Source organism: Strix uralensis, chromosome 3, assembly GCF_047716275.1.
Source record: "Strix uralensis isolate ZFMK-TIS-50842 chromosome 3, bStrUra1, whole genome shotgun sequence".
Classification (NCBI taxonomy): domain Eukaryota; kingdom Metazoa; phylum Chordata; class Aves; order Strigiformes; family Strigidae; genus Strix; species Strix uralensis.
This window is the reverse complement of record NC_133974.1, coordinates 57,050,079-57,075,042: the sequence shown is the minus strand read 5'-3', so window position 1 is coordinate 57,075,042 and position 24,964 is coordinate 57,050,079. Positions and strand designations below refer to the sequence as shown.

Here is a 24,964-nt window from a genome sequence, read left to right as displayed (position 1 = left end):
TTCTGTCTCTTAAGTTCCTTCAGTGCAGTTATACTGTCTCTGTTGATGAAACCCATCTCTGTTAAATAGGTTCCAAAAGCTTCCTTGTTCCTAATATACTTCTGTCCCCTTTCTCCCAGTGCTACTTGCTTAGCTGCTTTGTGCAACTCTGCCTTTCAAGCTGGCCCCACACATAATTTTGAGGAAACTTCAAAGAATGGTAGCAGAGATGGTGATTTCCAGTCTTGTACTTAATTCGTATTTTGCTTCTCGGTTTTCCTTCTCTTCCCTCTCTGCTTTGAAGTTACTGGTACCACAGCTGGGAACTCTTACTGAGCTCTAAGTACCTGAAGCCTTGTGAAGCCTCTGCCACCTGTACACCAGGCCCGCAATCAACTGCTATCACCAACAGTTTTTGTGCCTCATAATAAAGACGTTCAGGCTACCCTAGTAATGTAAAGTGAAAATAGTGGCAATTTACATTAATTCAGTGAATTGCTGTCTGCTGGAGTTCAGCAGCGGGTATGTTCCTCTTTCAGACATCTGTCATCAGCATGAATATCCACAGCAGGGGGACAGAGGAGCTGCAGTGATAGCCTGCTGCAGCTGCCATAACTAAGCCTACTATGAAACCAGGAGCCAGAGTCCTGATTTTTGTCTGAGAAGCATGAGTTTAGAACTTTGAACTGTACATAACCACATTCTTCGCTTTTAGTGGTTTCCCTTTTGCACAACTGAAAGGAGTTTGGGGAGTTTTTTTAAAACAAGAAGAAGTTTGGTTTGTCCCATGGCAAACTTATTTGACATGTTTTTGCATTCAGGTGTTGACTTTAGAAATAATTAAACCAAAGAGCTTTATTGGTCATTACATTAATTTAAAAAAAATCCCTGCTCACCTCCGGACTACGATAGTCTGATGCTAAAGCTAGTAAACTGTTCGGAGAATGGATGATAATGAGAGCTAAGTAATATCTGATTGTGATTGTAACAGATTTGACATGAGCTCACGAGCTATATTATTAAGTAGAATTCAAGCAGCTGAGAGAGAGCTGGTTTGTTTGTTCTGAGGATTTGGCTCTCAACCAGCTCCTGCAGTTTCACTTGATTGTGGTTCTACAGAACAGTTGGAGAGGGCATGTCTACCAGAAATACTAGTGTGGGTGCTTTCCTTTTGAGCAGCAGCTCTATATAGACCCAAAAGAAGAATTCTTTGCATATGGGTTAATATACTATACAGAAGAAATGATATGCTATTAACAGTCTGTCCAGAGTCACCATGCTTCTGCAAAGAAGTTCAGTTTCCAAGACATTTCTCTCTTTCATTTATCTCAGTATTCAGTTCTGTCATTTTGCAGCACCAAATGCAAGTGCAATAATAAAGAAGAGTAAAAGGAGAGAAGAAACATATTGCCTGAAGGGTTGGGTGGGATTGTCCTGTTCTGCAAGTTTAATAGTAAATGTACAACATATGGTTAAATACAGGGTTCTGTGGAGCTATTTGCAAGCAGTGTTGGGATTGTTGCAAATACACTATCCATATCTAAAGAATAATCCTTATGTATAATCTTACAGCTGACAATTTGACTTATTTCTGCAAATGAAAGCAACATAAAAATATCTCAGTTGGTGCTGACACTGGGAATAGGTCAGCATTAATTTACCCTCCTTTAATTCTAGGCTATATAAAATATTCTCTCTGTGGATGTATTATAGAAGTTCAATTAGGTAATAAGTAATAAATGTTATTGAATCATTGTACTGTTTTTTTTTTTTTTTTTAAGTATAAATGAAAATAGTTTATACCTGCATTTTACTCTGGGCATGGAGTAACTCTTCATTTCTTCATCTAAATCTCTCACAGTGTGTAGCTGGTTTAAATAAGACTCCATTTTGTGCTTTGTCTCTATAGACTGAGTCTGATCCAGAGGATATTTTTCATTAAGTTGAGAGTTAAGTAGATGATAATGTCCTCTCCTCATTGGTTTAGAGAAGATAAATGCATAAACCATCCAGCAGAATATTCCCGTGTTTTCCATTCTATTGGCAACTACTAAGGCATTCTGTCAGATTCCCAAATCCGACATTAGCAAAGAATCCTTCTACTTTTGTATCTTTTTGAAAAAATTTAAATTACTTCTATTAAAGAATATGTACACATTAATTAATTCTAAGTATTTTAAATACTTAAATCAAGTGAATAGAAATTTATTATGAAATTGGGAAAGTTCCTCATCCAATTTGCTGTTTGAAAGATCAGATTAGAGATTCATTACAAAACACCACTTTGTGCCACATACAAGTCCTGCTGCTTCAAGCTAACTGAAAATCGTTGAGAAAATTGAATGCCTGAAATCAGAAGCAGACATCATTGCTGTTCTTACATGCCTTTCATGCCTCCAGCAATAGGTACAGATAATGGCATCTTTGCTTCAGAAAAAAACACATATTGTTTTAGTCTTCTTTGGACCTTGTTCAGCAGATCAAACCTGAAACAGATACAAACAAGGTTCACTGGCTTTGAGTTAGCATGAACTCTTGGGATCAGTTTATGGAGAGTGTTAACTGGCCTGTGTATTTTTTGGGGCAGGATCTATTGTTTATGATTTTTAAACAACAGAGATCTGAAAAATTTGAAAGGAAAGATAAGGAGGGAGCTGTTTCCCAGGTCTTTTGGAAACTGCAGGAATCCACATGCTATTTGTTTGCCATTTGTTTGTAAAAATGCAACAGTTGAATAACGTTGATAAATGTTGTAGTGCAGTTCCTGTCTCTCCAGTGCCAAAAGCTTGCCTCTGCCATACGCAGACTGTATTTGCACCCTATGTGCAAATGATTGAGAAGGAATTTGGAAAAGATGTTCACATGAAAAATCCTGTGCCACTTCCAGCACAACAGATGCCAAGGGGAATTTGGGTTTCTGGCAGGTGATTGCCCCTAAACAGAGCTGTCATGAAACATTTGAAAGACAAATCTTTGTTTTCCTCAAATGAATGAATATAAGAGCTCATTTTGCATAGGGCTAAGTGCACAGAAACAGGCAAACTGCAAACTTTTCTTAAGCCAAAGACTGAGAAGAGGATGAACAAAATCACTTACATGAAGATTTGAAAGGTGAAAAAGAGGAGTAGTATCTAGAGCCTTGTTTTTCTCAGGGAAAAATAGTTTAGGATGTATTTAAACAGCAGATTCAGTTTCTTAGCTCACTGTTTACATTACAAGTCTTTTGTCAACAAGTATTACACTTTCCTATTCCCACAGGTCAGCTGGTCAGCTATCTTACTGTTTAATTTTCTAGTAAAGCATAAGATATAAGAGAGGTCAGGAGGTAGTAAAATATTCTGAAGAACTTGAATTTTGTTTGATGTGTTCAGCTCTGATATTCTTCACTCAACACCTTTGATTGTTTACATTAACCCACCTGACCTTGGTAACTCCTTCAAATAGTAGCTAATTAAGACAGTACAGTATGAGGAGTCTCTCATCATTCAGCTACATGAAGGCTCAAAAGCTTATTTTAACAGCCAGAAAAACCAGCCTTATGTAAACTGACAAAACTCTAAAGCAAACAAGGAAGATAGCTGCAGCAGCAGTGTTAGTGGAGTAGAGTCAACCTTCAATTAACAGAAAGTGATTTTCCTTCTTGCGTCAAGGGCCAGTTCAGTTGTTTCTTATGATTCAGATGCATTGAACCACCAAAAAGGCTCTGTAGCTAGTTAATCTGAAGAACTAGATGTGTCTGGTTTCTTTCTTTTCTTCAGCCTTTAGGCAGTCATCTGCTTTTGCAGGCTAGGCAAAATAACCACACTAGTTGTTTTGGGAAGCTGGTTCAGTCCAGTTAGTGCTTTAAAGTCATGTTGTCCCTTGGGGGGCAAGTTGTCCTTGATTTTTGCAAGCATGACTAGATAATTTCACAGTCCAGTAGATCCTCAGGTTCATTATGTGAAAAGGATATGCTGTGAACTTCATTCTCTTCCATTTTTCTTTGAAAACTCCTTTTTGTTTTCTTCAAACCAACAGCTGCAGAACAAAGTCAGCAGCTCACAATGCTGTTTCTTAAAGGATGCTATTTTCCCCAACTTGTTCTTAAAAACACTATTCATAGTATACAGACAATTTCAATCTTTTTCCTTTTATCATGCAAAACCAGTGAATAACTCAAACCTTCTCATCAGCATTTGCTGCTTGTAGGGTGTCTCTTACAAATATCGTTCAGTCTGTGCTCAGTCTTTTCTCTCCAGAGTTGCTTTTATTGCCATTTATATTCTAGAAGGGAAGAACAAATAATCTTCCTGATTCTAGGCAAGATCGATAACTGCTGAGATGCTCTGGGCAAACATTGCCACTCTGCTGCAGGAGACTATGGGGATGGTACTCAGAACATCTGGGCAGACCAATGTTAAATACCATCAGCCTTTTGGATTTGCTTGAAGGTTGTGTGTTAAGTTAATATGGTTATTAACTGACCCAAGGCCAAAAGTAAAGACTTACTGAGGTAGTGGGAACTTGCTCAACCAATTTTTTCTTGATGGACTATGACAGTTGGTGATAGAAGTAATGAGTGTAGCTGGTGCTAAGATGTCCCTTTTCTAAATCATACTTTTAAGACTTTTTTTATATCTAGTTCCAACTTGAAATTACAGTTAAGGTACTGTAATGTTTTAATTTACATACCATCAAATATAAAAATAATTTAGTGAAATGTGCAAAGTATTCTCTCTAGGAATGGCTATGTGAAGTGTTCAGTCAAAGAGTAAAATAAAACACTAAAGCCATGTCATGAGTTTTGGTAAAAACAGCGGGACTTTACACGACTGTCATGTCTTTTTTTTTTCTTTCCTCTTGCTTCATGTGGGGGTATAGAAAGCAGTGTAATGATACCTATATATGCTAATATGCATACTTGAAATCTTTATGAATACTTCAAACTGTTATTTCCTCCAAATATATAATGCATTCGAATATAACGTTAATCTTTGGAGAGAACGTCTTATGGCTGTTTAATTATAGGAATGATTTTGAGGTTTAACTGTAAAAAGTTTTAGCTGCAGGGAATAGAGAAGCAGCTGAATTGCTCATAAATTTATGACTTGCTGGCAGCACTGCTCTTCAGTCAGAGCACTTGTTTCTGACTCAAGAGTTGGAAATGTCTGCTTGCCTCCTTATATTTTATGGCTTGTCCAGTAAGAGAAATAGTCTTACAGTAAACAGAAAGGAATAGAATTAGTCTGCCTGATGATTTAACTTACAACATAAGAGCAGATTCTTAAATCATAGTTCTTCTCTCTTGAAGACTCCTGTTTGGCTTACATAAAAGGAACTACAAGAGAGTTCACATTTCTTATATTTAATTTAAGGAAAATACACAAGCACTTTATTTAGGCTTGTTTTGGATGTGCCCATTATTCATCAGACAATTCAGTCACTATTGTCTTTCAGAGAAATCTGAACAATAAGAAAGCAAGCACTGAGTTAAGAAACCATCATCTTTTCCTGCTATACAAAAGAAGTTCTTTCTTGTTACATTATTTTCATAAAAAGCCAGCTAGATGGTGTGTCAGAGGTATTGTGGAGGAAGGAATCTGCAGAGTATGCGAATTTTAACATATTCCTCTCCCCTGAAAAATAACAATTTAAGAATGCATCATCAATGCAACTGCTAGTGTTACAAAACTTACCTGTCATGGAGTCAAGCTAAGCTGTTTGCACAGGTGCAAATCCAAGCTGAATTTACCCAAATGGCACCTTTTTGATACCATTGTTTTTAATGGAATTTACCAAAACAAATGAAGGAAGTAGTTTCTATGATGTTAGCGGTTGTGACAGTTACCAACATTTACTTGTAATCTGAGAAACCACTGAAACGTTAGGGCTGGAACAGGTAAAACTCTTGGTTACTTTTCTGTATATGTAACAGTGAAACAGAAGTAGTTTGTAGCTGCTGGTGGCAGAGAAAGATCAACGAGAGAGTTTTACAATCAAATGGCTTGTTCCTAAGTGATCCATGCTGTAAATCTTACAGAGTGACAGTTGGCACTGTCTTTGTACTTGTGATCATTCTGCTTTTTAAGATATTTATGATGTTTCCAGTGTCTGAGATCACAAAATCTGGAAATTCCTGTGTCAGCTTCAATCCTAGTATAAAGGTTAAAAGAGTGCTTTACTCTTTAAACATGGGACAGCCTTAATATACAACATTAATTTTCAGCAAATACTCATTATATCTGATATATGCTTAAAGAGTAGAAGAAACACTCTAAAAGAGTAGTTTTTAATTTATTCTTTTTGTATCCGTGAACACATCAAATTAAGGGCCAGTGGAGTTGCCCATGCATGAAGAGGAACAGCGGATCTCTGGTAAAGGAGTAAACTTTAATGCAAATGAGACTCCTTAAGCTTTTTGTGCTTAATGAAGACTGTGTAGAGCCTGGAACTCTGTAATTCTGTGCTCAACATCATGACTTGTTTTTAAAACTTCGGTATTCAAACTTGTCAGTTTGTGTTCTCATCCCGCTTTGTTCCTGTTGTGGTTTAACCCCAGCTAGCAATTAAGCACCACACAGCAGCTTGCTCACTACCCCGCCGCCCCTGCCCTGCAGTGGGATGGGGGATAGAATTGGGGGGGGAAAAAAAAGCCCAAAACCTTGTGGGTTGAGATAAAGACAGTTTAATAAGACAGGAAAGGAAGGGATAATAATAGAATATACAAAACAAGTGATGCACAATACAACTGCTCACCACCCGCTGGCCAATGCCCAGCCAGTCCCTGAGCCGCTGGCCATGACGTCATATGGTATGGAATATTGCTTTGGTTTCATTTGGGTCAGCTGTCCTTGCTGTGTCTCCCCCCAGCTTCTTGTGCACTCCCAGCCTCCGCTGGCAGGGGCAGTATGAGAAGCTGAAAAGTCCTTGACTTAGTATAAACACTGCTTAGCAACAACTAAAACATCAGTGTGTTATCAACATTATTCTCATCCTAAATCCAAAACATAGCACTATACCAGCTACTAAGAAGAAAATTAACTTTATTCTAGCCAAAACTAGGACAGTTCCTCACCATAATCCTTTTGTCACCTGCATTGCATGTAGTTTGCTGGTTATTAGTCGTTCTTACTAGTTTATTATTTACTTCTTTCTAAAGCAAGCCACTACTACCTTACAAGAGGAGACTTGTTGATAAATAGTTTGTTCCAGTGTCTACTAAGTTATAGCTCAGACAAAAGTCACTTAGGACTATACTGTGACACCGCCCTGTACATGCCCTAATGCTGTGTCACAATATATGTATAGCATGTATATATAATTTCAGCAGCAACTGAAACATGGGCAGTTCTCTCTGAACATCAGGAAACACAATTTTACTGTGAGAGTGACTGAGCACTGGCACAGGTTGAAATTGTGGAGTCTCCACCCATGGAGATGGAGACAGCTTCAAAAGCTGTCTGAACATGGTCCTGGGCAACTGGCTTTAGGTGGCCCTGCTTGAGCAGGGGTGTTGGACCAGATAGCCTCCAGAGGTCCCTCCTAACTTCAACCATTCTGTGATTCTGTGAACTTTTACTCACAGCTTCATGAAAACATAGCCCCTTGGCTATCTGGAGCACTTTACTTGAAAGCCACAGGGAAAAGGTAAACTTTCCTTTCTTAGGGCCATGGTACTACCACTGCAGACCCACAACAATTGCTCTACAGCAACAGGAGTAACTCTTTCCAGAAGGAACAAACCCTGAGCTGGCTGAAGAAGAGCTATGCTGTGCTACCTGGTCTGAGGACATTCAGTATAAATTTTAACCATTTGGGGACTGGCCTCTGAGTGATATAAATACGTGACTTAAAATACCTGTGATGGTGTCAGATTGAGACTGTGTGGTGATTCAGGAAGACTGCCCTTTAGAGGGGGCCCAGAGCAAAAAAACAGAGTAGTCTGGAGAGCTGACCAGGTTTGCTCTGCAGGTATCCATTTGCTAATGGTCGGTTCAAGAAAGATGGCAGAATATGGGAGATTCTGTGCCTTGGACCCTTTTGTCCTAGGACCCTTTTGATTCCAAGTCTTGGGAGTTGTTTCATTAAGCAATTATTCTGATGTTGGAGTAAAATATTAAAGTGAGTAAATGAAGTTAGAAAAGAAAAAAAGAGCAGAACTATTAAAGTAGGTATACTTGGTATCCTGTTCACGTTGTTATACTTGTATATTTGATAAGCATCATTTAAAACTCTTTCCATTAACAGCTGGAACAAACTTACAAATATCATGTAGCACTGGCTGAAACAAACAACTCTCCATTTGCCGTTAACATTAAAAAGCACACAGAATATCCTTTAGATACACAGAGTGATTTTAGCCTTTTCTGTACCTGCCACTGTGATCTAGGAGCGTACTTTAGAGTGAAGGCATCACTCTAATCACTTAATGGTATTAGAATTAAAAGATACAGTCGAATTTACAAGGCCAGGAATGAATCTTCTGTTAGCACTTTATGCTACATTAAGGATGTAATTATTGATTCACCATGCAAAGTTTATTAGACTCCTCCACCCCACCCCCTACTTTCACACAGATGGTGTTGCAAATCACCTCTCAACAGTCACCTGCTTGAAAGGAGAGTTTCATATGCAAAGTGCTATTCTTTGTTTAGATATGATAGCTTGCAAGATGTAGAATGAAGCCACTATTTAAATTTGTTGTTACAGCACTTGGGCTGGGTACACAAGTCTAAATAAAAAGAAAATTAGGAAGCAGATGCTTGTGGCTTAACAGAGGAATTGTGCTAAAAGATACTCTTCATTACTGGTGGATATGAGTAATTTTACTAAGGCAGCTGTTTCCTTAATCAGGAAAACCACAAACCTCTAAGATGACATCCAGATGTTTTCTGTATCTCTTCACAATATAATGAATTTCCATTGTATATGCCATATTTTAAATTCCATTCATGTTTACTCACATCCAATATATTTTCAAATACACGTATCATCTTCCTTAACTGTAGAAGACCTGAGTGCTAAATATGTGACGTATTTTGTGTTTTTGACATCCATGCCTGTTGTTAGTCTGCAAGTTGCTTCTAGGGCTGACAGTATGTCTCCACATCATCCAAGCATTTGAATGTTGGACTTCCCCAAGTTTGAGGGGGGTTTGTTTGTTGGGGATGGAGGGATCTTGGGAAGGAGTTTTTTTAGTCACAGTGTCTGTTCATCTTTCAGTTTTGCAGTTGTATGGTGCCTCTTACAGTTCTGCATGTTGTTCAGAGCAGAACATACCATAGTGTTAATACATATCCAGTGGGTTAATATCCTCTTCTAGAATTCTCAAAGGCTTTTATAGCTAACAAATTCCTTTTACTACAGGCAATCATTAAAGTTTGTTTACTACATTAATCACCACTTTTTCTTGAATTATTACAACAGAGATATTATTAAATGGTCAGTTCATGAGCTTTCCAGGTACTAATGGGTTGTAGCTAAGCTTTTAATTGCACAAGTATACATAAGCTTTAAAAAAATTAATGCTTTCTTGACATTAGTAGATATATTAGCAGTTACTTTTTCTCTTGTGGTCTCAAAGTTCTTCCTGTTAAATAGTTCTTGGAGTTTACATCTGTGTGAGCAATCTTAAATACACATGAATAGCACAAAAGGAAATAACTAAATATAACTGGAACAAACTCTTCCTTTATGATTTTTTAATTCTGCAGTTATTTAGCAATTCCTTCGAATTTTAAAGTGCAAATCAGATGTGTATAAGTTACTGTACATTACTATTTCTTTGTTTTATGCCTTGCCTTCTTTATGTTAGTTTGTATCATTTATTACTGGCCTTCCCAAAATAAGGTTTTTGAACACAATATATCTACTTAGAAATTCTTTAGTTAAAAAACAACTGAAGTAATTATGTGTTAGCTACTGCTGATAACTTGAGGGGTTTTGTGCTTGTTGCTATGTACATTTGGATTAAATCTGGAAATCTCTCACTAATCCAGTTACTTCCATTTGATTAAGTTCTCTACAGTCTTTTCTATGGGGGGAACTCTTCATGGTACTGTGTGTCTTCTTTGGTACAATAATCATCTAGAAAAGAAAATTAATTTTCTTGCCATCTGTGAAACCATAACAAAAAAGGCTAATTGAATAGAAGAAGGGATTTTTTTCTTTTCCCAAAAATGTAATCTAATTTTTGCAATAAACATCTTTTTAAAGTGGATTTGCTTCTACAAGCTGGTGACCAGCATACTGGAGTATTCTGGAAAGGGCAGTACAAATTTAAAAGCTTACCCACGTTTGTTATTTCCTCAAGTTGTGAAAAAGACATGTACTGCTCCAGCAGTTTGCAGGTGAGATAGAGTTGTTGCAAGCTGCCTCCAGTAAGATTTGCATACTTCCACAATCACAGTTTTCAGAAGCTGGGAACTTATGTGCACCTTCCTGAATTGCCACGTCATCTTGGGTGCCTAGAGTTTTTGCAAGGTTTGAGCACTCTGATGCCTGCTGCTCTCACAGATGTATTAAATACAAGCTTTGGATCCCTGTACTGAAGATCTCATTATAAATACTACCCTGTGGCTGTTTCAGCCTTAGACTGGGATAAAAGGTCCCCTTTTACTACAGGATCTGTATTTTCCAGGCTCTCTTCACTGAAAACCGTTTGCCTTTTAACACGTTCCAGCCCAGCACTGTGTGACGGTAGCTGCTGAGCAGGACTGTGGGAATGGCTGCAGACTGGCATATTTTTAAATTAAACATTCCTCCTGCTGTATACAGCTGTGATATTGTTTATATATGTGGGGGAGAGATTTGTATGAAAACTAGTGCTGCTTTGAGAATTTTAATGAGAGGGGAGCATCTGAGATTATTTACCAAACTAAGTTGTTTTAAATTTAGCCCTTTCCCTGGGATTTCTGACATCTAACCCCAAGATGCCCCTGCGCTCTGCTGAGTAACAGCTTCACTTGTGCTCCCTCTGCTGGCATCCCGATGGGATAGAAACCTGACCAGTTGCATTTTGCTGATCTCCAGGGAGGGAGTGACTTAAATTCTCAATAAAATTAAATGGTGCTCTGTCTGGTCAATATTCTCATGTGAAGGTGTGACAAGCCATGCTTTGTAAAGGAGCTAAAGCACACTTTGTTTCCTTCATGGTGCTTTTACAGACTTGGTGCCAATGTAGATTTCTAGCTCATAGTCAGCTCTTCTCTGTCTGGGTCTGGCTGTGCCTGGGATGGCCCCATTGCTGGGTTTGGCTCGGGCAGCACAGGCAGTGTGGGATGCTTTGGGGTGTCTAGTGCAGAAGCACCCCCTTGCCTCTGTAGGGAAACTTCTTGCATCCAGCCAAGCCTCTGAGCTCCAGGTTAGTGCAACCCCAGGAGAGCCATGCCTGCTCTGCTCGGCCATCAGTGACCCTCTGGCCTTGGGGACTGAGGGGAGGCTTATTAGCTCTGAGCAAAGTGGTACAGATGGGCAAAGGTGCTTTGGGTCTGACGCTATGCTTGCAAACTGGAAAGCCTTCCCAAAACTCAAGAGCATGATGCTGACTCTGGTGTCAGCATGTGCAGTCCTGCTGATCAGCTCTGGCTTGTCTTTGACCACTGTAGGTGCAGCCTCAAGTGGAGCCACTCGTTTTTAGTGCACTGTCCTCTTCTGTAGCCTGGTAGGAAAACATGAGGTTGGGCGCAGCCCTGGGCTGGAGGTGGGCTCGTGCATTGGTGTGGCATTTCATGTGTGCTCCGCTCAGGTCCAGCAGGACCAGGGCTGGCCCAGAGCTAGCAAGTTGGTCTTGAACCCAGACTGTTTCCTGGGGGAAATGCTCAAAATATGCTCTTGGCACTTCTGGATCTGGGTTTACAATAAATACAACTACAGCTGTGAAGGTCCTAAATGAAGTCTACTGGGCTCCTTCTGTTGGTACTGGCTACCACGCTGATGTGACTCTTTACAGTGCTTGTTTCCAGGAATGTTATTAACTGTCTCCTCACCTTGTAGAACAGATAATTCATAACTGACTTGGCTCAGCCACCAGTCAGGACTGAATGAAATTAAACTCAAAACCACCTGCTAGTGTCAAGGTGACAGTAACTGTAAAAGCAGTAATTGCTGCTGAATTAATGCCAGCAGCTGTGTAACTTATCCAGGTGTCATAAACACTGAAAATATGTTACAGAAAACGGTTTCAAATAATATGACACTGAAGTGTTGTGTCACTCAGTATTAGAGATAGTAGAAGAATTCAGCTTACACTGTATTTCAACTATTCTGATATTTCACGTGGAGCACCACAATTTTTGTAGCATTTCTAATTTTTCATTGTAAAAATAAAACAAATGCAAGCATAGCAAAAATCCTGGATTGTCTTTCAGGGAAGAAGGTATTGGAACAAGTTCTTCTAAGAGAGTTCTCTTTTGTTAGGAGATTGCTTTAAACCTAAACCAACATTTGTTACGCTGAAAGTGTTTCTATTCAGTGTTCAGAAGAGCAGCAAAGCGGCCTGTCCCTGTTCATTTTTCTGCTCTCATTTCCTGATTTTGCACTGAAATATTCATTCCTTACCCTACTGGGAAAGGCAGTCAGGTACAGGAAAGAAAACAATGAATCTTACTTGGCTTGTCAGTTTCTATCTGTAAATACCAAACAAAAATGAAAAATACTTAATTTGACAGAGTTAGAAATGTGGAGAAAATGTCTTTGTCAGTTGAGAAAAAAACCAAAAAGGATTGTTTCCTCTGGTGTTCAAATTTAACTTCTGGTGTCCCTTGTATGGAGGACCTTTTAAGGCAGAATTCTGTCCTTTAATTTATGATATTGTACCATGTTACGCTCTTTTGTAATTAGACGTGTCTCATACTCAATTCTAAGATATTTTTTTGTTTTCTTCCCGATTAGCAACATCAATTAAATCTATGATGAGGTAATGTAACATTTTCAAAAGGGTTTGTCATTCCAGCCAGAGGAAACATTTTTGTTTATCCAGAGGAGATAACATTCTTGCACTATAATGAAAGCCAGTGCTCACCAGATGACAGCTCTGGTCTTCGCCCTGCAGTTACGTCTTTGCAGGCAGATCCTTATTTCTTCTTGGGAACACTGTTTTCCCTAATAAGATTTGATAACGGACACAAGAGTCTGTAAAATCTGATTGATTGTGGGATTGGGTCTTCTAAATGAGCAACGCAGTTCTGGATGTATGACCTCTTTTAACAATCTCTTAAAAGGAAAAGGCTTCTTCTCTAAAGCCATTAAAAAGAAAAAAATCACAAAGCACACTTGATATTTGCATGCCACAAGGTTGTGCAGAGAATGCAAGTAACTGCTTTAAATTAAGTGGGTATTTGGAAAACTTGGTTCATTAAACTCACAACTTCTTTTTCATCCGAAGTTTGTCTCTGTGTCCTAATTCACATACAAAACCTCTATATTTGCATCAGTGGCACAAAGTAAGCAGAACCAAAACAATCCCATACCCAAACTGCTTTTCTAAGCAGGAGTGCCTCACTGAATTAAGATCACATTTGAGAGAAATAAGGAAATTTTTATTAGAAAAACAATTAGTGTAGGAAAATGGCTGCTGGAAGTACTGTATATGTAAATGTCCTACTAGAATGAAAGATGCAGATTATAGTTCCTGAGGAAGTGGATGACTTTTGACATTGGGAATCACGATGTGCATAGGTACAGTGTTGTGTAAAAGCATACCTCCTAGCAGCTTGTGCAGGGGTTGTGTGGTTGGGGAAGTTCCCAGATCAGTTTTTTGTCTCTTATGAAGACCAAAAGTATTTATATGTATTTAAAAAATAATTAAGAATATCTAATGGAGTGAGAAAGTAATGTTTTGTTCCCTGCCTTGGTATGTGTGTTGCCTGTGGAAAGAACAGACAGTAACAGGACAGCTGACTGTGTGCAGCAGTGAGGTGGATTTCTTGTTTGCGTATTAAAGCTTACTCAAATGTTGTTCAAAGAATTGCTGCCTTGAAGTAATGGTGATGATTTGGAGTGACTTTTGTGTTTGTAAGGCACTTGAGATTGGTAACTCAAAGGACAATGAAGATGCTGGTTTACTGAGCACTGAGTTTATTTTAACTAACAATTCGCAGCCTACTAATATAAACAGATCTCAGTAGAAAATGCAGTAACTCTATTTTCTGTATAAGCTATTATATGACTATAGTAAGTATCCAATTTGCTTTAGTGATAATTTTAATTATGAGTAGGACTGCAGAGTGTGAAGAAGTCTGTGTACTTATTCCACAGAGCAGTCCTTCTTACACAGGACCTTCACACAGTGAGAATCAATATCAAACAAGTTTGTTAGAGATCTTACATAAACTTTTTTAAAAACGTTAATAATACATTGAATTTAAAAAGGATTATCTCACATCCAAAATTTGTCTTCTGGCAAAAATCAGGTTAGAGAGAAATGCTTGAGGAAGCATTTAGTACCCTACCTAACTTTATAGTGTTACACACTGATCATATATTTCTGACTGAATCACAGTGCTTCACTTAGAATAATTTTCTTTGTTGTAGTATAGTATCTAGCTGAGTTAAATGTCAGTGCAATTTTTAGTGTTTTAGTTGCTTTTTAAAGGTAACCATAATACTTTCCTCTGAATCCTCAATTTACAAGAAGGGATTGATGGCAGTGTGGCTTATTCATTGCATCACCTGATGACAGGACAGCTGACATGTCAGGTAAATAATTCCACAGTCCCTCTTCCATAAAAAGCATGCAGTCTAGATATGATAGAGCAGTGGAGCCAGTCATGGAGGTCCTGGGAGTGGCCTGTAGACTTTTAAACTTGTAGGTAAATATTTAAACCATGGGAACAAAGTGTGGAGTGAAGGGTGGGTGCAGGCGTGGGACTGTGACAGCTTCTGCCAGGTCTAATCCAGTTGGAGTACTTTGTGTAAGTAAGCCTTCCTCACTGCTGACTGAGCAGCCATGAGGAGAGGCCAGGAAAAATCCTCACACCTCTCAAGATAACCATTGGGATGGGAAATTTTGCTGTAGATCTTTTCCTTTATTACAAATAATGGCTCTAGGTTTTGTGTTCTGTCATTTCTCCCTTTACTCTGTGCATCTCAGTAAAGGTTGTCATAATTTTTGCTTACCAAAAAGTTACTTTACTTGAGAGATAGTGGGGAGAGATTAGGGCTTCGCAAAAAGTTGAAATTCATGTCAGTAGTAGAGATATTAAGGAGAAGTCTCTATTGTTTATTTACTTTTATTATCTGAAAAAATATCTTACCCTGTACAATATTTATTTCTTGTCTAATATTAGAAGTTTCTGCAGAAGAAAAATACAATGAATGTTGTGGAAGGTGTGCAATAATTAAAACACCCACTTTTCATATTATTGTTTTTTAACTGCTAAAGCTGCAAATTGAAAAATAGAGTGGTTCCTTTATTAATCTTCACCTTTTTACCCTTGCTGAAAGAGCACAGTTTTGCTGTGTGAAGTTGCTATTTATTGTGTTCAGTCATGCAGAGTGTTGTATTCTTGTCATTCTTGCCTATACTGTTCTACTTAATAGATAGTGATTTAGCAGTCAGTTGTTCAGCTTGTTAAATTAGCCCTAGATATAAAATTGGATAATGTCCATAGTTGAAATTTTTTTTAACTTTGGAAGGGGAAGGAAAATCACTAACATGCATTGGTTATTACTAATTACCTGTTGAAATACTGTTGTAAACAAGAAGTACATCTTCACCTCGACTTGATCCAAACTTGTGTGATGGTTTAAAAATCATTTTTTAGTTCTCTTTTCCTAGTTGGCTACTAGGAAAATTGTTTACTACATTGGAAAAGGTGCATTTTGGACAAGAAAGATGTTAGAATGCCCGGCTTCACTGTCTGTTCTAATGTTGGTGGTCAGAGCACTGTCCTTATCAGAAGTGAATTACTTCTTCCTTGCATATCCATATGTCGAACAGTATTTCCTTACTGCTTCATATCGGATGTGTTTATTTTTTGGCATGTCCACAAAGTAGACAATTTTATTTTGAAAGAAATGGGTTGTTAATTTATAAAAGAAATACAATAGAATTGAAAAACTATGTGAGAATTTGTAGAAATATTTGAAAGTAAAGCATTATTGCTCTATATCAAATGTTTAATTAAGATACTAAAATGTTACATTTTTGTCCAGAAGCAGTTATGGTAACAGACCCCTTTCTGAGCTTGCATGTAATCTCTTTAATGACAAAGGATTAATACAGCCTGTAAGGTACAGCAGTTACTGAGCCTTCCTCCACTGCTACGGGTAAATATCTATATGCTTTTTGAAAGGGAGATCTCCTCTTGTCCTTAAATACAGGTTTTAAAAGTACATATGGCACCTTTAACCACATTCCATAAAATAAAATATCTACCCCCTTTACATACGGCTGAAGATAGGGTTTTACGCTGTGCAGCAGATGCTTCTACAGAAATTTGAGGTCCTTGTGTGCCCATTGCTTGGGAGGGTCATGGAAATTGCTCTCCTGATAATACTTCAGTGTTTTTGGGCAGAGGTGCTAAGGTAAACTGATGAGTTGATCACACCATATGCTGTGAAAGGCTGAGGAGGCCTGTCTTGTGCTGAAAGAGCAAAGCATAGGTTTGGGTTCAACAGACCAAAGTGAAAAAATGTGGCTGCATAGTGTAACAAGGGGAAAGCTTGTGTGCTGCTGGTGGGGTTAACTGTCCCTTGCTCCTCTCAAGGAAATCTACAAGATAATTCTGCACCAACTGTTTCTGAGTGTCCCTCGAGGTTTTAACCCTTGGGGAGACTGAATAATATGCTGGATGAAGATCACAAGTCCATAACTAATTCTAAGCAGAATGCATGCGATTGGTAAACTGGGAAGTCAGAAACAATGTGGATTATGAAGGGATTTCCAAGCAAATTGTTTTCCCTGCTGCCTTGCTCAAAGTTTCTTCCAGCACTCACATGCAATCCACTTGAAAAAGTTTTCAGACTCCAGCCATAATTTGGCTTCAAATTACTTAACCTCCTTCAAAATATCTTGTACTGTAATTCTAGATCTTGGACTGTTGTCACAGAAATCTTGAGATCTGTGTCATATGAAGAGACTGTGGGGTAGTCTGGAGCTTCTTTATGGTAATGTGTTATCCCAGAGTTTTATACTCTCTCCTGATCATGTATTTTTCAATAATAAATACCTTTCCTCAAAGTGGCCATTAGAAAGTGGTATTTTATAAATTGTATTTTATTTGTGTGGAAAGAAATTTCTTCATTACCTTGTTTTGACCAGCAACTGTCTTTATTTATGTATTCACATAAGCACACATGCATTTTGTTTCTTCTCCGAAAATTTGCTATACTGTACTAGGCTACACCATGAGATGCATCAGATGTGTAAGTTGATTTCCAATACATAAATAAGTAAAAATTCATCATAAATATGTCTGAGAAGAAAAAAATGAATTGAAGGGAGCAATTATTAGAAAGAGAGAACGATGAAGGTGACTTTGCTATTTTGGCTACTACACTTGGGATAATCCCTTTCAGTGTTGTGCAGGATCCCAGTGTAATTCCAAGCAAATAGTCCTTGAACATCCACATACTGAAATCACTAAATAGGTTTCTATATTTAAGTTGGAACAATATTGCTTCTAATTAAAAACTGTCTTACTAGAGCACTCAGTGCTCAGAAAGTCAGGTTAATGTAACCTGAGCTGGGCTGGCAGTTGAAGGAGAGCAAAATCCTCTTTGTTCTAGCTTTGTAACTATAACGCTGGTCATAAAAGTTCCTGATGTTAAATTGTTTGTCCTTCTTGTGGGCATATGTTAAGCATTTAGGGTCTTTCTTCTTCATGTTTTTAAGATGAAAGCTGAAACCCCTTTAGGTGCTAAAGTCTCACATACCTGTGGGATTATATTCCAATTTTTGGATTAATCGTGGCATTGATACCATCTGGGTATGAGTCCATAAAGACTGCGATGCTGCAAAAACATACTTTTTCTTTTGAGAGGTGGGAGCGGTGCTTTTGCCATAGACTGCCTGTACAGCACATTTGCAGTATGGCAGGTTCACAGCCTGGGTTCCCACAGCATGCTGAGCCACCATTCATCTGTCTGACAAAGAGGAGAGGCGGCATTTCTGCGGCTGCATCCCACTGCTCTGGGAGGAGGTGTTGCTTGGGACAGGGAGCTAGCTGCCTGCGAGCGGGTCTGGATCCAGCAGTGTGCCCAGCCAGCAGCCCTCTCCCTGACCCCAGAGTTCCTGGCAGGCATGGTGGGGAGCACGCAAGCAGCTCTACGCAAACCAGAGCAGATCTGGCCACGCTGATGTCTCTAGTGTGATGCTGGTCATGCCAGACGCAGGTCACCTGGGGATTGCCACTGTCTGATCCTGCTGTACAAGTTCTTCTGTTACTGTGTGTAATGGAAAACAGGTTGTGCTGCTTCGTTCCTTTGACGTCAGTCTAAAAAAGCAGGGATGCTTCATTGTGCTGAGATGACTTGTACCATACGCTCAATAATGGTATTATCTAAATTAATTTAGTGGGAGCAAGAATGCATTTTCCAACACTTTGTTTCTTCTTAATTTCCAGGTTTTCCGAAAGAAGGCAGTAGAGCTTGGAGAGAAATTGCTACCTGCTTTCAACACTCCCACTGGGATACCTTGGGCGTTACTTAATATTAAGAGGTAAACCAAGTGCTTTTTTGGTGACTGGAGCATATAAAAAAGTTATGTTGAAACTGTCTTCACCACAGAACTGCTACAATTGCTGCACAGTTTTTGTCTTTCCAGCTAGGTAAAAGTTGACATAAGATCCTTGGTTCTACAGTTTACATTAGGAAATTTAAGTAGATATACATTGCACATACAAGAATGCATATAGAAATACATTTATTCACCTCAGAATAAGGAGAATAAGGAGCTTTTTTGTCACTTAGTATGTTGCTCACCACTTTTCCCGAAGTCCTCTATTGCTTTTAGTGTTGTTATAAGTAGGGTAAGAGCAAAAGGACATATGCTACTCTGAACAGGTAAGGTTTCCAGCCACTTTGTACTATTATTTTCACCTGTTCTCAAATGTAGTATCAGCATGTCCTTCAGTAGCATATCAAAAAATGAGAGTAATATCTGCTACAAGTGACTTGTTTTGCATCCTCTCCCAAAACACAGCATGTTTTCTGTAGGAGATGCATGCTCTCGTGAAGTCACTCTGGCCTCTAGTATCTGACTTCAGACAGATGTCAGCAATTCCTTGGTCTGCCCCCCAGGCCTGCTAGCAGTGATACTGTGCTGGTAAAGAAAATGTGTTCTTTGCACTGCCTGGAGAAGAATATTGAGAGTTATACCTGTGGGTTATATTTGTGTATTCGTAAGGACACATCAGCTTTCTTCATATTGTGGGTAAACCCCCACACCACCTGTCACAAGGAAGCAAATCAAGGAGCATTTCACATGTGCACGTGTTGGTGTTGTGTTGTAGGTTTTTTGCGTGATTACCTCCTTGACAGTCAGCATGTTCCACTGTTCTCTGCTTGATCTGTATTTATGGGTGCACCCTTTCCCCAGAGTGGGACATACACTGCTGTGCTTGCTTGGTTGGCTGTGTTTGCTTCGGGCTTCCCAGTAAACCACTGAGACCCAGTCCTACAGAAACCCCCAGCTGTGTCAGTTGAGACAGGCTTACCTTCCACCTTCCTTTCAAACAGGGGCGGGAGGCAAAAAGCATGTCTGTGTGCAGGAGCGGGAGGCAGTTAGCGCCTCCCGAACTTTCTCATCATTGAAGGGGCTGATTAACTGCTGCCTGATGATGATCCTTGGACTTTGACTGGTTACTTATATGCATGCTAATGATTTCTTCTCAACAGATTTTAATGAGTTCTGCACAAGTTCAGTAGCACAACAGCTTGAGGTTTGTTGGTTTTTTGTTTTTAAGCTCTTACAAAAACTTCTGAGTATGAAACCTTCGCGTACGTTTGTAATTGCAACACAACAGCACCTTATTCTACACAGTGTATGTAAACGTATTTAAGGTATTTAGGCTAAAAATTTGTTTTATATGTAGCCCTTATCTAAATCTGTGCTTATCTACTAAATATATCAGTGGTTTTTGCAAATAGTTCAAATCCTGTGGTGAGTCTTTATGGTTTTGTTCCTAGCTTCTCAAAACAACTGTTGTCATGCACTACAAATGCCAGCCACAGACACTACAAGGTGGTAAAAGGGATTTATTTTGTATCTGGCACCCAAGTGGAAATGAATCTCTGCCCAGATAACTTCCTTTACTATGGCAGAAAAAGTTACTTTAAATGCTAGGTTCTTGGTTATTCATTCTGAATCCTTGCACATCTGTCTAGATTTGACCTTCAATAGATAACTCTTCCATAATACTGTGCATAAACAAATACACTGTCATCCAGGCTTAGGAAATGCTAAGCCACCGAAGCCGTCATATTACAGATCTAATATGCCTCATTTCTGATTAGTATTTTATTTGATTTTATTCTGATTTATGCTTCAAATTGGAGAACACTCACAATAGATTGTGGGTGTCAGTGGTTATTTTTAAATGACTGGTTTTGGATTAACAGATGAACTGGATATTTGTTTCACCATGCAAATGTTCTTCACAAAATAGTTTGTTTTCTCTGCTTGTCCTGTATCATCATAGCCAGACTTGCTCTCTGCTTGCGTGCCTGTGTATAAAGATATATATGTGCTTTTGTCTGAGTGGGTCCTTACATACCAAAGGCATCCATCCACCTAAAGTCTTGTACTCTTTCTCTTCTCCATTTTTTTTCTTCGTCTGCTTCTTTCCTCATGACTTAATGACCATGGGACACATACTGTCTTACTTGTGGAACCCTAATTATCAAATATATTAAAAAGTTCACTGTACCATTCCTCAGCTAAAATTATTAACCAATTCTCAAGTGTGTTTGTAAAATTTCCTTTTGTCTCTGAAGTACATTTTAAGTAATTAGATTGGTAGCTTGTTTCAGTTGCGTTTCCATATTTCTGATGTTCTTGATATTGCTCTGTATCTTCAGTTCATCTTCAGCATCTGTTTTTCACCTCTGCTCACACTGACAAATTTGAAGTTCCTTTTATGTCTCACTTGCTTATTTGAGTAATCAGTGTTGTATAACGCTCGTTGACTATTCTGGCCGAAAACACTGGTACAAAGAGAGGCTGCAAAGGGAGAATGTGTATAAAGCAGTTGTGGCTTGACAGATACCTTTGATTCTTCTTTTGGTGATAAGGAGCACAAGCTGGCAAAGCCACTTTTATTTACTTACTGACTTACTTATTTTCCTCCCTCACCCAAATCCTTTGTTTAGATATTACATCTTCAGTACTTCTAAAACACCAACTATAACAGCTTCTTAAAATACCACTGGTTCATGATCATTTGTTTTTCTTCTCAGTGAGCTGTGACAATCTGGCTTATTCATGCTAAAATTTTCATTTCCCTTTCTCTCTAAAACCATCAAGTAATTTATGACTGAGCAATTGGATTGCTTGTGTATTTCTGTAATATGTCTCTCAGATTTATACACATAAAAAATATGAAATTATAACTCTCTTAGTGAGCTAAGTAATCTTAACAAATACCCAGCTTGTATCATGTTTGCAGGATCAAGTAACCTTTTAAATGTATCTATTTATTTTTACCCCTGTAACTACTAAAAAGGAAGCTGTATGGGGCTTGTGCTTATGGGGTGACGGCCAGCTGTGAAGTACAGAGCACCCAGATTGTTGTTAGTCTGTTGGATCAGTCAGGAATAAACTTCTGAGTATAAGACCCTGTACAATATTTTTTCTCTTTTGGATGGAAATTGTCTCTTTATGTCACTTTTTCCCCCTTTGAAAGCAGACCTGTATCTTTTTGTAGTCACTATTAGCTCCAATAAGACATCATTACTACTTTCTAATAAGCAACCCAGGAGGATTCTTATATGAAAGAATATATTTTCCATAAAATCTTTCCTTTCTATATGTTGACCAGTTGGATTTTTTTTAAGGTTATTTATTATCCCTTGTGTGCTATGATGTGGCAATACTGTTAGGCATTAAGGTGCCTGGCTTTTTATGGAGAATCAATGTATCATATAACCTTTAAGTGCATATGGAACTTTGAAAAACAGTTATGCCTTACCTTAATGAAAAAGTTTTTGACTGAAGTAAATAATATTTTTATTTCTGGAAATAGAACAAACTGGAAATGAGTTTTTTGGATGTCCAGCCTGTTTGCGAGTATTGTTGTGGCTAAGGGGGATACTGTGATTGTTCCACTGCCTCAGTGACAAATGTAAATTATGTAAGCATTTATGGATATAGGGACCATGGGAAGTTCTGTATAGAAAGAAAAGCTGTGAGGTATGGGTGGAGTGGGTCAGAGCAGGGAAGCTTAATAGAAGTCAAAAAGGAGGAGTTTGAAATGAATTTGATTAATTTGTATTAAAATCAAGCCACAGGGAGTGGTAAGATTTACTTGACATAAATGTCGAATATTTATTGTGCCTGATGTCAACTCAGGATTCTTTGCCTTTTACAGTTTAACATTGATCATACATTAACAGTGGACCTCAGTTGAATTCAATATTACATATTTTGTGAGGTGAGATAGCAGAGGCCCTGCTAAATTGTTTGAACAAAATAGTTACTCATTTGTAGATCACTAAGGATGGAAGTGAAAAAACGGCAATATTTATGCTATTGGCGTGTTGTCAGCATGATTTTAAAGGAAGGTCCTCTTTTGACTTTTAAAAAAATTTATTATTATTTTTTAAATCACTACAATTTGTACAGAACATTGAAGTTATGCCAAAGGCCTTTCCAGGCCTCAAAGTGTTCAATGTGTGAACAAAGTTTCTTGGAGCTGCTGAGCCGTCAGAGCCACTGCGTGGGTTCAGAACAAGAACCCACAGCACAGCTTCAAAAACAACCTTTTTTCTCTCATATTACTTGAGAAAAATAAAATAACAAGGAAAAATATAACCATCATTTTTTATTTTGAATGCTTTAAGTTTTACCACCAGCTAAGATTCCTGTTCCATGACAGTAGTGCCAAGCAGGGTGGCTCTCCTCCACCAGTCTGGCTTGCCCAACCAGAGCCTGGCTGCTTTGGAGAGGGATTTTACGCTAAAATGCCACAGTGTCTGCCAGGGTGACACAGGCACAGGTGGTGTTCTCTTCTGGGGCACACGCTCTGGTATTTCAGAGTACTGGCAGTATTTTAGGTTGTGGGCATTTAAAGGAGCTTATCTCTCAGCACCTTCTGCCTGGGAGGAAATGTGGCTCATAAACCAACCACTGAGGTATGAAATGTTGGGCTTTAGGCAACAGAACTTGCTTGAAAATATTTTAAAGTTTCAAAGTGATTCCCAAATTCAAAACAGGTTTAAGGTCTCATGTGCCTAAATCATTTGAGGAATAGTTGGCCTTCAAAATGTCTTTAGTGTGCTACCTCATTAGAAAAACTCTAGTATTCCCAAGAAAATATTTTAGCATATAACAGAATGGTTCTCTGAGTTCTGGGACTTCTTCCAAAACATCATAATCAATGCACTTAAGAGTATATACCTTTATAGTTTGTAAAGGAATCTTAATGCATTGAGAAAGTTTGAAAATATAAAGAAGAAAAGATCCAAACACGTAAATTCAGTAAACCTTTTTGGACAGCTTAATTCCCCCACTTACACTGTCAGAAATGCCTGAAATGTGATTGTTGTGTTATTTTGCAAAATTTTCCTAAGCATCAAGTAGTTTGTATGATATTAAATTCTTTAACAGAATTAGTGGTTCGTGCTTTTACTTGCCCTAGTGACTCAACAAACACTTTCTTGCAGAGATTCAATCGGGATGGCTAATTTAATTTTTTTGGTTTGCACTATTAACTCTAGTGTCTAAATTAAATTTAAAAAAAAAAAAAAAAAAAAAAACAAACCAAAAACTACAGAGTTAAATAAAGCTTATTCTTCAAATTTTACTATCTTTGGGGGAAAAAAAAATCTGTTTTATAAAGGGGTTTTAGAGAGGAAAAACTTGCGTTGTCTGCACAGTTTTGTCATTGTAGGACCGTGCAGAAGTTGTGTGTTTAGATGAAAACTTTAATTTTATCCCTTCCATCTAACTTAGGCATAATTTTAGAGGAAGAAATCAAAACTTCCTAAGGAAAAAAAAGGCTAAAAGTAGTCTAGTTTGCATGCTTAATAAAGGCTTTGTGTGTGTGGTTTTGGCAAATGCTTCACTGATGTAATAAATTAAAGTGGTAACAGTAACAAAAAGGATTTGGATATTGAGTTAAACACTGAGATTTCCCCTGTAGCAAAACAGATCAATTGAAACCAGACATTTTTCTTTCAGGCATTTGGATCACGGTGTGGATTTGTATTAGCACTGGATGCAAAGAGATAAATCCTAGCTGAACTTTATCTATCTAAAAGTTATTTGTCTGGTGTTAAAACATATGTTTTGGCATAGAATGATTTGCCTTCTAGAGATACTGATCTCTTTCCATTGACTAAAGAAGACCTTAGGCAGATAATTGAAAGAACTAACTTTCCAAGTTGAGGAAATGAATTCCATTCTAACTTATAAGTAGCTAGTGACAAGGATGATTTCAACAAAGGGTACGGTTTTTTAGCACTGCCATTTCAGGTGCTGGTTCCTTGCATGATTCATATACAAGTTTACATTTCTTCAGTCATTACTGGATGCAAAATAAACTTGAAAAATAGTTTTGTGTTTGGGGCATTTTTATATCACCATGTTATATGTTGTCTGATTAGCAATTACATTGCTTTAGAATGGGTTAGAACACCACAGTAAGCAAATTGCTTGCTGTGTCTTTGCCTCATCTGAAATGAGTAGCCAGTTCTGCATTGAATGACTAGTGCTTTATATTCAATAAGAATCAAATGAACTATTATAAAATCATATTTCATTAAAAAAAAACAAACAGCTTTCTTTTTTCCTCTTGAGTTTCCATATAAATAATTCTTTCATGGTCACATATAAAATTAAAAAAAT

General features: G+C 38.1%; 1 protein-coding gene across 1 annotated transcript in view; it reads left to right on the top strand.

Moving 5' to 3' along the window:
• MAN1A1 (mannosidase alpha class 1A member 1) overlaps window positions 1-24,964 on the top strand; it is a 151,994-nt gene that overhangs the window by 67,786 nt on the left and 59,244 nt on the right. Inside the window, exon 5 of the mRNA XM_074862390.1 lies at window positions 18,525-18,619. Within this exon, the coding sequence (XP_074718491.1) occupies window positions 18,525-18,619 (95 nt within the window). The remainder of the gene's footprint in view (window positions 1-18,524; window positions 18,620-24,964) is intronic.